We start from the raw sequence: 15,015 nt of genomic DNA, 5'->3' as shown, positions 1-15,015 counted from the left end.
ACATAATAAAAATAAAATTTTATGCTTACAACAGAATAAAAATAAATAAAACTTCCTTTAAAAATCTTTACATAACAATAAAAATAGCAATATCGAAAAAAATGCTAAAAGCTTCAATAACACAAAGGGTCAGGTTATCCAAATAGATATAGCTGTTGAACTCTTAATCACAAGAAAAAACGGAGATGTATTTATTGCCATCACTATGATTGAAAATTGTTATTGGTTTATGGAAATGTAATTCAGAATGTAACAACAATATTATTTTACTTGATTCACTTATTCTAAAGCTACTATAATGTTCATGAAATGAAGTCTCCAATTCAACAGTGATGAAACATATTTCATTCTTATTATTCACAAGAATCTTTTGAATCATTACAAATGATGGTTTAGGATTTCGAGAAATCTGTATTACTTGATTAATCTTATAATTTGTGCTATGAAAAACTACTTTATTTGAGATGGCAGCTTCAGTGAAATTTTTCATTATTTCTGGTCGAACACAGTCTGGAAATTGTTTAACTAAGTCATCAATATTACCATAAGAACATTTTTCAGGATAATTCACTTTATCATTAAACCCCAGTCCATTCAAAAATATATCTGTCAATTGAAGCTGGTGTTTCAAAGTTAAAGTTTTAGTTATATTCTTTCTTGAGGATACAACATTTGCAGCTAATTTGCTTTGTCTATGTTTTGATTCAAAACGGAAAGAAGATAAATAATCAACAGGACCTATAGTTTGCAAAATTCTTGGATAGTGAATGAGATGATGATGCTTGGGCTTTAGATTTTCACCAAATAACTTGATATATTGTTCATGGTGATGAGAAATATACATTCGCAATTGAAAACAATCAGATGTAATTATAGTTTTAGACAAAATAATAGATAATAGTTTTCTCAGAAGAATGAATAATGACCAATATTCATTATTTTCCGGAATATAATGACCAATTAATAAGCCAAAATACAATAAGAATGTTTTACATTCAGAAGCGCTCATTTTAATTGTTTTCTTTTTTATGTGATCCATAGAGAAGAGACTGGGTTTATTAGATAAATTAGGACCAAAATCACAAGACTGAATTTCACAATTCAATATGTCTACACTAAAGTAATTCTCAATACAAATGAATTGATGCAAAAGAAGTGTTATATCAAAGAGAACAACACCTTCAAATAAATCATGTAATATATCGACTGCTAAGTTTTCTGTGACGCAAAAAGATTTTATATTACTCCACACAGATGGAGACTTTATTCCGCTTAACGACACATCACACACTTTCAAATCTTCTGTATAATTTTGTTCATTCCTAAGAAGAGATACCTTTTCTTTTGTTAAATACTTCATTTCTGATTTAGGGCACTTACAAAATCTACAACAATAATTGGCAGAAAAACTTTCAGTGAATCCTAACATTGTATGAATCCCCAAGTTATCACCTAAAACAAAAGGCATTGCAAAGTATAGTTTAATTTTTCGTCCTGCATCATTTATTTCAATTCCTTCATTTTCTAAATTTTGTATTTGTTCAATGAGTTTACACAAAACTTTATTAGGTCCGTATGATTTAAGATAATTGGAATGGAAAAGCAAAGCTATGAATATATTGTCCAATGATTCTCGATAAGCTGGTGGAATTGTAGGTAAAAAATAGTAAATAGCGCCAAGCTTATGAACAGTGGCATGCGATCCTAAAGGATTACAAACTTCATAATCATCGTGATAAAATACTATAGGAAGAACATATTTATCATCCCCCAAGGGAAAGTTTTTAATTTTGTTTTGCCAAAAAGGAGTTTGAATAAAATGAATTATTTTATGTGTTGACACATTGGAATCAAGATATTTCATATAAGATAAAGTGTTATGTAAAACATCTGGTAGTTGAAAAAAATTCTTTAAAACATCACTAATGGGGACTAAATGCGCTACATGTTTCATTTTTTCGTTTTTTAGTTTACTGTCCTGGACATCCTCTGCAATAACAATTTCCAAAGGGTTAATAAGGAATTTGGACCTTTCCAAACATTTCAAACGGCGATAATCTGAATTAGTATCATGAAAAATATTCAGTACAGAGTTGAACATAAGATTTATTCCTTCGATATGAACTGAGGAAAAATTATATTTATTAGCCAAACTAAGCATCTCATGATGAATCAATTGAAGTGGTTCATCATACAAGATTCTAGTATTATCTATAATTGTCTGAACATCTTTTCTATTGAATGTTTTATTCCCATATAATCTGCAGTAATAGGTCTTCAATGTATCTAATAAGTTTTGAAATTCTTGATGAATATAATTCCAGTCAGTGGTTTCATTTTGTTTCTGACTTTCTATATTAGAATTTTCAATAGCTTCATGATCTACTGTAATTCCGTGGTGAGTTTTTATAATTTCAGATTCTTCACTGTTACAACTGGAGACTACGATTTCATGTGTTTTCAAATGTTTTCTGAACGAATTTATGTTTGAAAAATTCCTTGAACAGTTATGTTCAATGCATTGATATTTGCTATACTCAGAACAGTTATGAAGAAGTTTAAGATGTGTAGTTAAGTATTTGATGTTACTGAAATTTTTATGACAGAAAGAACAAGTCGGCATTCTGAGTTCAAGAGATATATCTATTTACAATAATTGACTTGAATGTGTAAGATGTCTAAATCATCTAATTCATGTGTATAAGTATGGTTTTAAATCCGATATTAGTGATGACGCAGAGCTGTTTCGACACTTAACATCAAATATAATAGATTCAATGAAATACCATAAATGTTGTGATTCAATAGGGTATTTGATATTCAATGAATGAAAAGATTTGTACAAAATATCGAGTGCTCGAAACAAAGATTCAAAATTATATGTTACTTCACCTACATACACCCGATACTCTGTTGGCAAAGTCAGGGGTCCGACGATGAGACCAAAGGGCTGGAGAGTAGAGTGTGCCCACGAAAGTTTCTGCTGCCTACGTTGTATTATTTCTGGCAGGCAGAGCCGGAGCGAGGGCGTGGCGAGAGAGGCGGTCGCCACGGGCGCTAGCGATCTGGGGGCGCAAAATAAAAATAATAAAAAAACAGTATTCTCTTCAATTGAATATTTTTCATTTAATATCTAACACAAAACATAATATTATAAAAATATGCCAAACACATTATACATATGTGTGTGAATTAAATCAATGTGAACGTAAACGAACACTATACAGGTGGAATTGTAAACAACGTCCGCAGTCCACAGCATGGACTGGAGAATAATAATCAAATACTTAATAATAATAAATTATTAAGATATAGTCCACACCATCAGTCTGAAAACAGAATGCGTCTCCACAGCCTTCTAAAGAACGTCTCTATTGACGGCTGTGGCGTCGCATAACAACGCGATAACAAAGGCCATGTCGAGATCTACTTACAAAAAAACTATCGGAGACCGATTGAGGCGCAAAACCTTAGCCGATTGGGGGTATTTCCTTCAGAACATAGACCACAATAGCTCCTGGAGAACTGGAGAGCTGGTAAATTATCACAGATAGAGGTTACAGAAGAGAAAAAGAGAAGAAAAATAAAATAGCCTGGAGGAGAAGCTGATGATGAAACATTTTAATTTTGACTAGAAGAATAAGCTGAAAAAGGACCTCATTCAAGTATTGAACTATATTTCAGTGCAACTCGAAGAAAGATTCAGTGTTTTGCCAGAAGTTTCTGAAGACAGCTTTCTCGAGGGAATATGTTTGCAAGGGTTTCTACTTGGCGAATTAAACAAGAAAGCATTGAAGTATAGTCCCGATTCAGATCCATACAAATTTATGTCCACTCAAAATATTCTTGACTTTATCAGTAACTACAGCTGCCACAGCTACATATTAACGTTCTTTCAACAAATTGAAATTAGTGAAAACCTATTTAAGGTCTTTAACTGGACAGGAAAAGCTGACTTATTTAGCATAGCAGTCCCATCAATAGCAAAGAAAAAGAATCACGACATCATTGATATTCTTGCAGAAACCAAAGCAAGAAAAGTCAAATTATAGTTCATTTTGAATGAATGTTATTGTTATTTCGTATCCCTTTTATTTTGATTTTATTTGTATTGATTTCTTTAAAATAGGAATGATTTTTCCCAGCAAAAAAAGCTAGGTATTCGATTATGAAAGATAAATACAAATCAACATAGAAAAGAGAATTTCTTGGGGGCGCATTAGGAGAATTCGCCACAGGCGCCAGAATCCTAGTTCCGGCTCTGCTGGCAGGTCTTCTATTTTCTGAAACAAAAAACATTATTGCTAAAACTTTCACATACCAACAAAAACTCAATTAGTTTTATCATATTATAGGTGAATATAACTGCTCGAATGTTTGATGGGAATTATTATACTTGTGAACACAATACGTGACTGAAATACATAGTTAACTTACTTCAACATGAAAAAAAAAACTTTCTTGTATTTCAGACCTGCTGGGTCTCCAATTGAACCCTTTCGCTCTTTTCAATGTAACTGGGGGTATAAGAAAGGGCAGTGTTAGTAAAGCCACAATCGATGGATCTGGAAATAATTTAGAAATTAAGTGTGGCAATAATCTTTTAAACACCATAATACTGAAATGCTTATGCAAGTAGCCTTAGGTGTATAGAAAATACTCACCAACATCAGCAGAGTGCTCTACTGCTTTTATTTTTCTATGTTCTGATTCTTTCAGTATTGCATTTGATAAAGAAGGCCACTTCAAGTACACATTATTAGAATTTTCAGGGAATTTTTCGCTAAACTCAGAGTCGATCTAAAGAAAACATTTTTTCCAATTAGTCACAACATGGGCAGAATATTATATCATCCTTTTGAAAGAAAGGAACTTACCAGTTCTGATCCGATATCAGTCTTCAGTGCAGGTACTTCATCGAAAATTTCTTCTATCGTGAGATTTTTGAAATGAGTTTTCCTAAATTTTAAAGTAGCTTTCCACAATTCTATAACTCTCGTTTTTGGTTCCAAAACTGTATGCAGTAATTGGTAGTTTTTGGTATCTTCGGAATGATCTATTAATATTTCTGCAAAACAAAAGAAAGAATAAATGACTTTTCTGTTTTGTAGAATCGAAAAATTCCTAAATTGGAAGGATTTAAGCATTCAATTATATTTACCATTTCCATTGGTGTCTTCTTGGAAAAGAATCTTTTTAGATGTGCTTGTTGTCTTTTCTGTAATTCTTAATAAATTTCTTACGTTATGGTACCTAGACCATAAGCGTCCCTTGGGTCCCTTTTTTGGACTAGTTGCAGATTTTTTCTTATAGGGAATATAATATGTTTCCTTCTGCTCATTCGGAAATAATTTTATTATTTCTGCTGATGCTTCCTCAAACATCCACGGGTGTTTGGCTACACTGAAATGAATAACCACATTAATTTTGACTTTGAACTCCCTCATAATCCCTTGCAAAAAGAAATAAACAAATCTAAATAAGAAAAAAATACTCACTCATCCACATGTTCTATCTGCAAAAATCTATTGATTATCTCTTTGCATAATTTTTTTCTTGGGAGACTATTTCGGTATCCTAAATTTGTTCTGAATGAAAGAACAAATCTTCCATCTATAGAAGATTTCAAAAAACTTTCCAAGCCCTAAAAATTCGACAAATTTCATTATTTTCGGAATGGTAAGTATTTCTTCAAGGTACAACAATATAAAAATGATTTAAAATTTTGTTCTGTTCAAGCCTAATGTATGACTTACTTCGGGAAAAAGTAACTCCCTCTTTCTCTTTATTCCTTCTAAATTTAAATTCCGGTTGGGAAGATCCGGTGAACTTCCTTTACTTTCGGGTTTCTTGCTCAGTGATGATTCAATTAATGGTGCTTGTTCTAATGAGATATTTTCATTTAAAATGGACTCTAATTCTGATCCCAAAGAAAAAGAATAAGTTTCACAGTCAGTGTCAGTAGATTCTATTGATTCAAATATTGGAGTCCCTTCAATACTGGAAGATGTGTACTAAAATATAATGTTTTATCAATCATAATCATTTAGCAAAAAAAAATGTTGATAGATCGATGGGTTAACTGCTGAGGAATTATGGTGTACGTACAGGAGTGTGGGATTCCAAGGGATCCCTATGGAATTCTGGTGAGATTATGGTATACAAATTTCAGTCAGCTGTTTACCCCTTGTGAAAGATTAAATTTGATGATTATAATATTAGCACATAACTGATAGCCGAGCTGATAACTTTGGAAATTAACAAGAATTTTGCAACATGTCAGCGGAAAATGCCAAATAATTTAGAAAAGCTACTTCATGTCACTCACACTTTCATTTCCTACATGAAGAGCGAGTGCTCTTTGAAATTTAAGACGAGGTCCGATCTTCGGAATTGAAATTTTCAAAGTGTCTGCGTCGAGCAATTTAACTGACTCTTCATCGATTCCCTCATCTGGAAATAAAATCATTACATCAGCCGATAAATTAGGCGGGGCTGTTTTTGGTGAATTGTTTTTTCGTACTTATTTTATGGGTACCATTAGATCGATCATAATCATCGAATAGCATCAAAATATATCAAATTATTCCTACATCCCCCGATCCTAATGTACCTAGATGTTTGATATAAAATCTCAAATTAAAAAGTCTGATAAAATCATCATGATACATTCAGATGTGTACTGAGATAAATTGAATGTTATAATTCATTATTTTAGTCGAAATTATTTATTATATTCCCTCGTCAATGAACCCAAAAAATCTTTAGATTTCAGCATGATATAGGTATAGATTTTACGATATTACACCTGCAAAATAAACATGCATGTTGATTTTGCAGGTGTAATTCTGTACATTGATAATATGATTTTTATTGGTATGCTTAAAAAACAATTATTCCATATTCGACGCCACTTTATCAGACATGTGAAGAAAATTTGTACAATGAATAATTGATGTGGTTGGTCTTCAGAGCAATAAACATGTACAGAATGAATTCATGACGTAAATTTACAAATCTCGAATAGGTGACGAACTTATGTACCGAATTAGCATAAACAATAAAGCAAATGTTCACTTACCTAGAAACCTCTGTAGATATTCTTCTTCTAGATTTAATTTTTTTAGGAAGGCTTCCATTTGAAAAAATCACTGCTGGTCTATTTTTAATAAAAGACTGCTCACTGCTCACAAATGGAAGTAGAAATATGGAAATTGAATTAATATTAACAATAACGTGCAAGACGAACAACTATAATAAAGTGCAAGAGGCCGAGTCCAAGTGCGAGTGCGAATTACGAGTTTGTACTTGCAAAATACGCGGCGATGTTTCGTGCATCGCGTGTTGTCGGGCAGATACGACGCTGATCGAGAATTCTAGAAGGAAGCAGAAGGAAGGAAGTCTGTTCTTGAAGAACGGATGGTCACATACATCAGATGAGAATATTCCATTTATACGACGGGAATACGAGGGAGGTGTGAAATTGTATAGAGCGACTGATAAGATGGTTTTTTCGGTCAATAGTCTAGAAATCTGTCATTGGAGAACGATTTCCAGTAAGATTAATTTTTTCATTCGTATCTGAAAGGGTTTCTACGTCAATGTAACATTAAAGAGATAATATATGAAATTCATGTAAATGGTATATGCTGCACATTTGTACGACCGTCGTTCTGGATCATTTTTTTCCGTGTACTTACTCGAATCCTCGATTACGTGCTCAAGCTCTCTGGCACGAATTAGATAATTCACCTAAAGTAAATTCTGATAATGTAATGCAACTTAGAAAATTGCTTGATACATTTTCCGAAAACGGCATTGAAACAATTGAAATTTCTTACCGAAAGTTGGGATTTTTTACTATTCATGATGCTACCTACTTAAACGTTTAGATCATGCCATTATAACTCGATTTGAATTGGAAAACCCAACTACGGACATACCTAAATTTGAAGAATTGCGGTAACTTTTTTACGTCGTCATTGTTCAACTCTGGAGACTCTCAGGTCTTCTCCGACCTTGAATCAAAATAAATATAATTTGAATGATAACCATAAAGTTACAAAATCTCATGCAACTTATAACAATTCTCAGTCTAGAACTACGAAAACATCGGCATTCCTGGTCAGCAGATCAGATCCTAGAATTTGTTTATATTGCAAAGAAACTCATTCAATTTACCGTTGTAATGCTTTTATTTCGAAATCACCCTCCGAGAAATATAATTTTTGCCGTTCGTCGCATCTTTGTTCTAATTGTTTGAGAACTTTGCACGATGTTCGCTTTTGCAATTCTCCCTATAAATGTAAAAAATGAAGCTGAATAACTCGCTCAGTTGAACTCGTATTCGAAATCTGTTGTTACATTCTACAAGCACTTTTTTATAAGGAAGACGAATATGATATTATCAAATTTTTTGATACAGCCATTTTCGAGATACGACAGGGATTTCTGATTTTTCAAATGTTAACTATAGTTGAAAGTTCTCTCATCTTGCTGCAATTTTTTCGCTGATTTCAAAAATGTATCATATGTCGCTATTCACATGAATGTTACACGAGAAAAAAATTCAATATTTTTTCCTACTTTACGATTCTCTGTTGAGAGAATCTGGTTCTGGCTTACCATAGCAACCGTTAAATATGCATTATATTTTGTGAACCTGAGCCATGATTGGAATCACGGATTGCTTATCTTACGATGGTTCACAATTCGAATACTACCGTTCACAGAAGTACCTATTTTTTATCATCTTACTTTTGTGAAAATTAAAATTATAGATAGCTATCGTATTTTATTTATATAACTTAATCTTTAAGTTTCTTTCATAAATAGAAAAACGATAATTGAATAAATTTTCTTCTTTAATAATCAGACGTAACTCTTTTACTCTCTTTTAAAGGATATCGATATATGAAAGTAATAATTATTTGTCAGTCGGTGATTTCTATCACAGCAGGTTGAGTTCACATAAGATAATGTGGAGTTCACGAACCATAATGCATTTTCAACGGTCGCTATGGTTACGACAGCCTACTGAAAATTCAAAAGTGAATCGATAAGTAGGAAAAAGTATTGAATTTTTTTCTTATGTTATATTCATGTGAATAGCGACATAAGATACATTTTTGAAATCAGCAAAAAAATTGCAGCAAGATTAAAGAACTTCCAACTATAGTTTACATTTGTAAAATCCGAAATACCTGTCGTATCTCGAAAATGCCTGGATCAAAAAATGTACTAATATCATATTCGAATTTCTCATAAAAAAGTGCCTGTAGAATGTAACAACGTTTTTCGAATACGAGTTCAAACAAGCGAGTTAGTTATTCAGGTTAATTGAAAATGAAAATTTCTCAATTTTCGTTCATAACTCAAAATCTATGAACGTTAGGCTGGATCTGGTTTCAGTTTTGGATTCATCAAGAAAAAAGAGCTAGAGAATGTGTCGTCCGTTTTCTTCAAGCTGCTATAGTTCTCGAGATCCCTTCAGTAGACAATGAATTTTGCCTACCCTGTACAGGGTGTTTCATCATAAACCGGACAAACATATATGGTCGGTAAATGACATCGGGAGAATCATTTTTGCCTTATGACATAAACCCCGTTTTCGACGCATGAGCGGGATACAGGGTGTTCAACGTCGTATGTGAGCAATATTCTAATGAGTGTGGTCAGTTATGTATAAATGTTTCAAAGTAACGGTTTCTGGTCACATCTGAGTATTTTTGAGTGCTCAATTCAAAAAAGACGAAGAACTTAATATGTATTTTTCAAAATGGCTAAAAACCTTCAAAGTTCGTGATTTTTTTTTTTCGGTTTCCGAATTGAATTTCATTTTCTGAATGAAGATAATTTTCAAATTTTCGAACATTTTCTGTGAAGAAATTTTTTCATAAATCGAACACAACTGCTTTTTTACATGTCTACAGCGAAAACACTCATTTGAATACTGCTCAAATACCACGTTGAACACCATCTCGCTTCTGCTTCGAAAACGGGTTATATGTCATAAGGCAAAAGTGATTCTCCAGGTGTCATTTACCCACCATATATGTTTGTCCAGTTTATGATGAAACACCATGTATAGTTTAGTTGCACCGTCTGGTAATCCAGCAAAAAAATTGGTTTAGCCATTTGAAAAAAGTTATTTGTGCAACCAGTTGGAAAAAACAATATTTTTCGAAATGTTTCTGCGCAACGAGCGAAGAGAGTTGTGCAAAAGAACGCGAAATACGAAAAATAGTGTTTCCCATCGTGTTTCACACAATATATGTTTTATTTGCGAATAGGATTATGAAATCAAATTAAACGTACCAAAAACGTCTTTAAAAGCATCTCTAGGAGATTTTTTCTAAATCGTCTAGTGACGGAAATTATGCAACTTTTTACTACGTTACTATGAAAGCAAGTATCGTTTCATCATCAGTTGCAAAATATTTTAATTTGCGTAACAGGTTGCGAAAAGTAAAACGTTTCAAAACGTCGATGAGTTTTAAAAAGTGTCACTTCATATGTCAAAATGAGAAAAAATATATGACGTCACTTTGAATTAATGTACAATTTTATGCCATAAGATGGTTAATAAAAAACTGAAATTGACATGTCGGAGCGTTTCGCTTGAAATAACGCAGATATTAATTTTATTCTTGCTTTATCCACACACTATACACAACCTCTGGAATGAGCTATAATGATGAAAGACTAGAGGCCTCTCTGTTTTCGTGTAAGCAGTAAAATTCAAGAAGCTGAAAAATCAAGAATACTGTTTTATACCCACAAACTTCATGGCTTATTGAGAGGAAATTAAACTGAATGTTTCAGGCACAGAAATACAAGCTTCTCCTTCAGAAAGAAGAGACAGTTCAGAAGGAACCACATTACCAGATGATCATGTTACTATTGTTACTGATCAGAACTCTGAAGTATCGAGAAAAGAGGATGCTGATGAGCAAAAGAATTCAGCAATTACTGGTAAGATACAAATATATTTTCATAGTGGAATTATGAATAAGGCTTACATTGCTCTGAATTCTTACTCTACTTCTATCTTTTTCTAGAAATATCTGGTTCAGATGAGAATAGGAATGGTCAAGTAGCCGAATCTTCAGATGATTCATTTGACAATTCATCATTCACTGGTATGATATTATTTATTGTTCTTATCGTAAATCTTTGAATAAGGAATACTTAGCCGAGTTTCTAATTAGTGGAGCGAACTTTATGTTTCAGAAACAGAAGTGTATGGAAAAAAAAGTCCTGAAATTACTGGTTTTTCAGACGATTCAGTCGAAGATCCAAACTTTGAATTCGCCATTTTCTGGTAAGATATGATTATTTTTCAATGAGAATCTTTGAGCAATGGTGTTATTGAATAAGTGTGGAAGTGCTGAAATTTAAAGGGGTCCTTCATGTGAATTTAAGCTCTTAGACCCAGTCATAAGAAGTTACATGCTGTCAAAAATGGAAAAAATATTCATAGGAAGCCTTTTTTAGGAGAACATGCCTCAAAATGCCATTCCTTCAACTGCCCAGCACTTTCAATTAAAACATATATTTTTTCATTTTTGAGAGCATGCAAATTTACATGAACAGGCTCAGAAGCTTTAGTTTACATAAAATTTCTCCTTCAATACAAGATCACCACCTTGAAACGTTCGGCACGTATTCGATAACACCCTGTTCATTGTTCTATTCTGAATTTGTACAAAGTTAACATGACTTCATGTTTCAGAGGTTGAACTGTTGATTTCACGTTCAACAATTACAGAAGAGGATCCGAAGCCCCAGCAAACGGGATACACTAGTTCAACACAAGAAGTAGAGGAATCCCAAGCATTACCTGGTAAAATACGGTTTGATGTTATAATGTCCATTCAAGAATGATTGACATCCCAGTAAGCCAGTTTAATATCTGGTCACAAAAGATCTTCGTAAAATAATTAACAAAACTTTATGTTTCAGAGATTGAAATGCTGTTTTCACGTTCAACAATTACAGAAGATAATCCAAAGTCCCAGCAAACTGGATGTACTGATGATTCAATGATCAGCATGAATACTGGTCCAACAAAAGTGATAGAAGATGCCCAAACATTACCTGGTAAAATGAATTTTATATTAAGGCATATAAAATTTAACCTCTTTTTGTTGTTTGAAGCTCACTTCTAACAGCCGAAAATTCTCTCAAGAATTATCTACAGGATTTAGGCAAGAAAACGGCAGAAATCATTTTGTATGCAATTTAACTCTTTTAGTCTTAGTGGTTTCACTATGAAACCACCTCTAATAATATATATGCCATGCGTCCCTATGGTTACATCTCAAAACAGTTGCAACAGTGGTAAGTGGCTTCCTCTCGGATTGGGTTGCAATAGTTCTGCAGCGTGTGAAGTTGGTCTTTGCTTAGGTGACAAAAAAAAACTGTTTTCTTGCCTTCCACAAGAAATAATAATATTACTTGTATTATTAGTTGAGTCCTGGTCGTTACATGTAGAAACCACCATTTAAAAAAATTGCAAATAGATATTCAATGATATATATTGAATTTCATGTATTCTCGACCTCAAAATATAAGTTTATTTTGAATGAAATTTTTTAATTTGGGCCTGAAAAGGGTTAATAGTGAATTGTATGTACTGAAAGTACATATGTAACTGCAGATAATTCATGGTGTATGAGAACATTTTCGGCTTTTGCAAACGGGCTTAAGATTCTGATTCATAAAAATTGTGAATAAAAAGTATAAAAGTGACGTAAGAAAGAGGGTAGAGACCTTTCTATTATCCCTTATCAACTCTAACTTTGCTAGTTGAATCAAAAATTAATCATGCAGGAAAATTTGGTTGCATATTACAATTATTTCTAAGAAACTGATTTGTAAAAACTTTTTATCATGTAATATCTAACTATATTAACGGTGTCACTAAAAGTTTTTCTCTTATAGTATTAACACTTCCACAAAACATTCAATTGAAACTTGGTATAAATATTATAACTGATAGTTCACACCGAGTGACACGCCAATTTCGATAGCAAATCTACAGGGTGATATTTTTTCTGGAACACTGTCCCCTGTTTTCTGTTTTCCTCCAGCATGTTAATCCATTGATTTCACGAATGAATACATCCAAGTATTCCATTTTCTGTACCTTCATTTCTTGTACGGATTCTTCCGCTTGTGCTCTGCCACAAATATCTGGTTTGTCTGAATCATCTTGCTTTCCACTCTTTTTAAGATGTGTTCAAATTATGTGATTCCTTTAATAACAAATTTGTATTACCCATAAGGACTTGAATTTGATCTTCTAAATAATGCTCATGAAAGAATAACCTTCTTGGAATGGGAGGTAGTTCATATAATTCTATCCAATTTCACAAGCCAATCTCCTCGTTGAGGCTCCAGAAATTTGCAAATTAACGAATTTTGCCTGTAACTCGGATTTAATAAATTACGACGTTCAGTATGCCTTGTCTCTTTCTAGCTTCAATTACTCTTACGAAGAATTCAGCTCTTTTTGCTCAATGTCCAGCTATTTTTTATGCGGAATCGAATGGTAGTACTCTCAATAGCTATAATTTTTTTAAATGTTCGTTAAATGCTCTCAATTATGACATTTGTGTTATTGTTCACTGTAATTCTGAATTAATTCGAATGTTTTCCTCAACAGAACCCAACAAATTGGGATTTTGAGGCAATTCATTGGGAGAAATGTGAATCATTGATAAATTTTGGCTAAAAATTGAAGTGAATCATTTTAAGGTTAGGTTTGGTTAAGACACTGAAAAAAAATTTCATACATGAAAATATAATTTTTGATAGTTCTACGAATAGATTTTTCATCTTGTTCTGCATCCAGAAAAAAATCTGGCGTACCTACGAACAATGTCGAATTCGATACCGCACTTTACAAAAATTAAAAAAATTCATAACTGCCGAACTATGAGTTTTCTATTCCTTATAAAGAATTATATCTATAAAAAAATAATCATTGAATTCTAAGATGTCGCATTAATCGAAATTTTACCCTTGAATTAAATTAAACCTCTAAAACTTACATTTTTGTCAATAAATTGACATGGAAGTACAAATATAGAATCAACTGAAGAACTGGTCCTTAATGTAATAACTTCATGCATTCTTAGGAACATTCAAAATATCATAGTTTTTGAACCATAAATAACTTTCTGCAGATTGAGTACAATACCATTCGATTCCTTATTAAGAATTCAAGTCTGATGGGACATCAGTCGCACTCAAGCCCACGTTTTCTCGAAATTCTTGAAGAGCTTACAATCTATGATAAGCATGGGCAAAGTACGGCCCGCTAGCCAGGTAATAATAATAATAATAATAATAATAATGTTTATTTGACGAAACTTACAGAAACAAAAAAAAAAAAAACAAAAGAATATACACAAAAAATTCAAATATGTCATTCCCTCCCCAATATGCCAAATAAACAAAAAGATTTTCCCACTAAGGCTTTGCCTGAGCGTGGGACCAATCTTCTCCAAATAATACCGCCATGCCAGCTCATCCAACCAGAATCAAAATCCCACCGACATCACCCCAGAAATAAAGCACCGTCACTCATCCTATCAAGCAGCTAACAAGGTCTCTTGATCGCTCCCTGAGGAAAGTTCTTGTCCGCATAAGAAACAGTCTTCTTGTATTAGAATTTTTTACATCACATGGTAAAAAATTGAATAATCTATTTCCTAGATATTCAAACGATCGACGGCCCACAGTGCTGGAGAAGAAGGCTGTTCTGGTTTTATGCTGTGCAACACACCTGGTCTCATAGTTATGTTCTACATAATCCAATTGTAACCTTTCTCTATATTTTGCCGTTACACATCTCAGAAAAAATAGTTGCCTTATATCCAGAACATCTGCCTCCCTAAAGAGTCTGTCCGAAGGATAATCTCTCGGCCTTCCCATTATTAACTTCAGCAACCTTTTCTGCATTCTCTCCAATCTCACAATATAGCATTTTGCAGCCGACCCCCACAA

General features: G+C 33.0%; 2 protein-coding genes across 2 annotated transcripts in view; one reads left to right on the top strand and one right to left on the bottom strand.

Annotated features, from left to right (window-relative positions):
- Positions 1-12,170, top strand: part of LOC123317863 — a 106,598-nt gene extending 94,428 nt beyond the window's left edge. The window contains exons 2-6 of the mRNA XM_044904474.1: positions 10,825-10,974; positions 11,061-11,141; positions 11,281-11,323; positions 11,735-11,845; positions 11,965-12,170. Coding sequence (XP_044760409.1) covers positions 11,112-11,141; positions 11,281-11,323; positions 11,735-11,845; positions 11,965-12,170 — 390 coding nt within the window. The 5' untranslated portion in view covers positions 10,825-10,974; positions 11,061-11,111. The remainder of the gene's footprint in view (positions 1-10,824; positions 10,975-11,060; positions 11,142-11,280; positions 11,324-11,734; positions 11,846-11,964) is intronic.
- On the bottom strand, positions 4,167-7,494 carry LOC123317864. The gene is made up of 9 exons (XM_044904475.1): positions 7,082-7,494; positions 6,329-6,453; positions 5,757-6,014; positions 5,499-5,644; positions 5,162-5,403; positions 4,878-5,068; positions 4,665-4,800; positions 4,438-4,565; positions 4,167-4,283 (listed from the first exon to the last, which is right to left on the bottom strand). The coding sequence occupies exons 1-9, from the start codon at positions 7,137-7,139 to the stop codon at positions 4,167-4,169; spliced, it is 1,401 nt and encodes a 466-aa protein (XP_044760410.1). The 5' UTR covers positions 7,140-7,494.
- Positions 12,171-15,015: the final 2,845 nt, after the last annotated feature.

The sequence above is a fragment of the Coccinella septempunctata genome, chromosome 7 (assembly GCF_907165205.1).
Source record: "Coccinella septempunctata chromosome 7, icCocSept1.1, whole genome shotgun sequence".
Lineage (NCBI taxonomy): Eukaryota > Metazoa > Arthropoda > Insecta > Coleoptera > Coccinellidae > Coccinella > Coccinella septempunctata.
The sequence above is the reverse complement of the archived record's forward strand: the minus strand, read 5'-3'. Positions and strand labels throughout refer to the sequence as shown.

What these genes read in the sequence shown, in the direction of transcription:
- LOC123317864 (XM_044904475.1), bottom strand. Translation starts at nt 7,139, where the DNA reads ATGGAAGCCTTCCTAAAAAAATTAAATCTAGAAGAAGAATATCTACAG. An exon ending in ATATCTACAGAGGTTTCTAG is followed by an intron (nt 6,454 to 7,081) that starts GTAAGTGAACAT and finishes TTTTATTTCCAG; the next exon opens with ATGAGGGAATCGATGAAGAG. An exon ending in AGAAGACACCAATGGAAATG is followed by an intron (nt 5,069 to 5,161) that starts GTAAATATAATT and finishes TTTGTTTTGCAG; the next exon opens with AAATATTAATAGATCATTCC.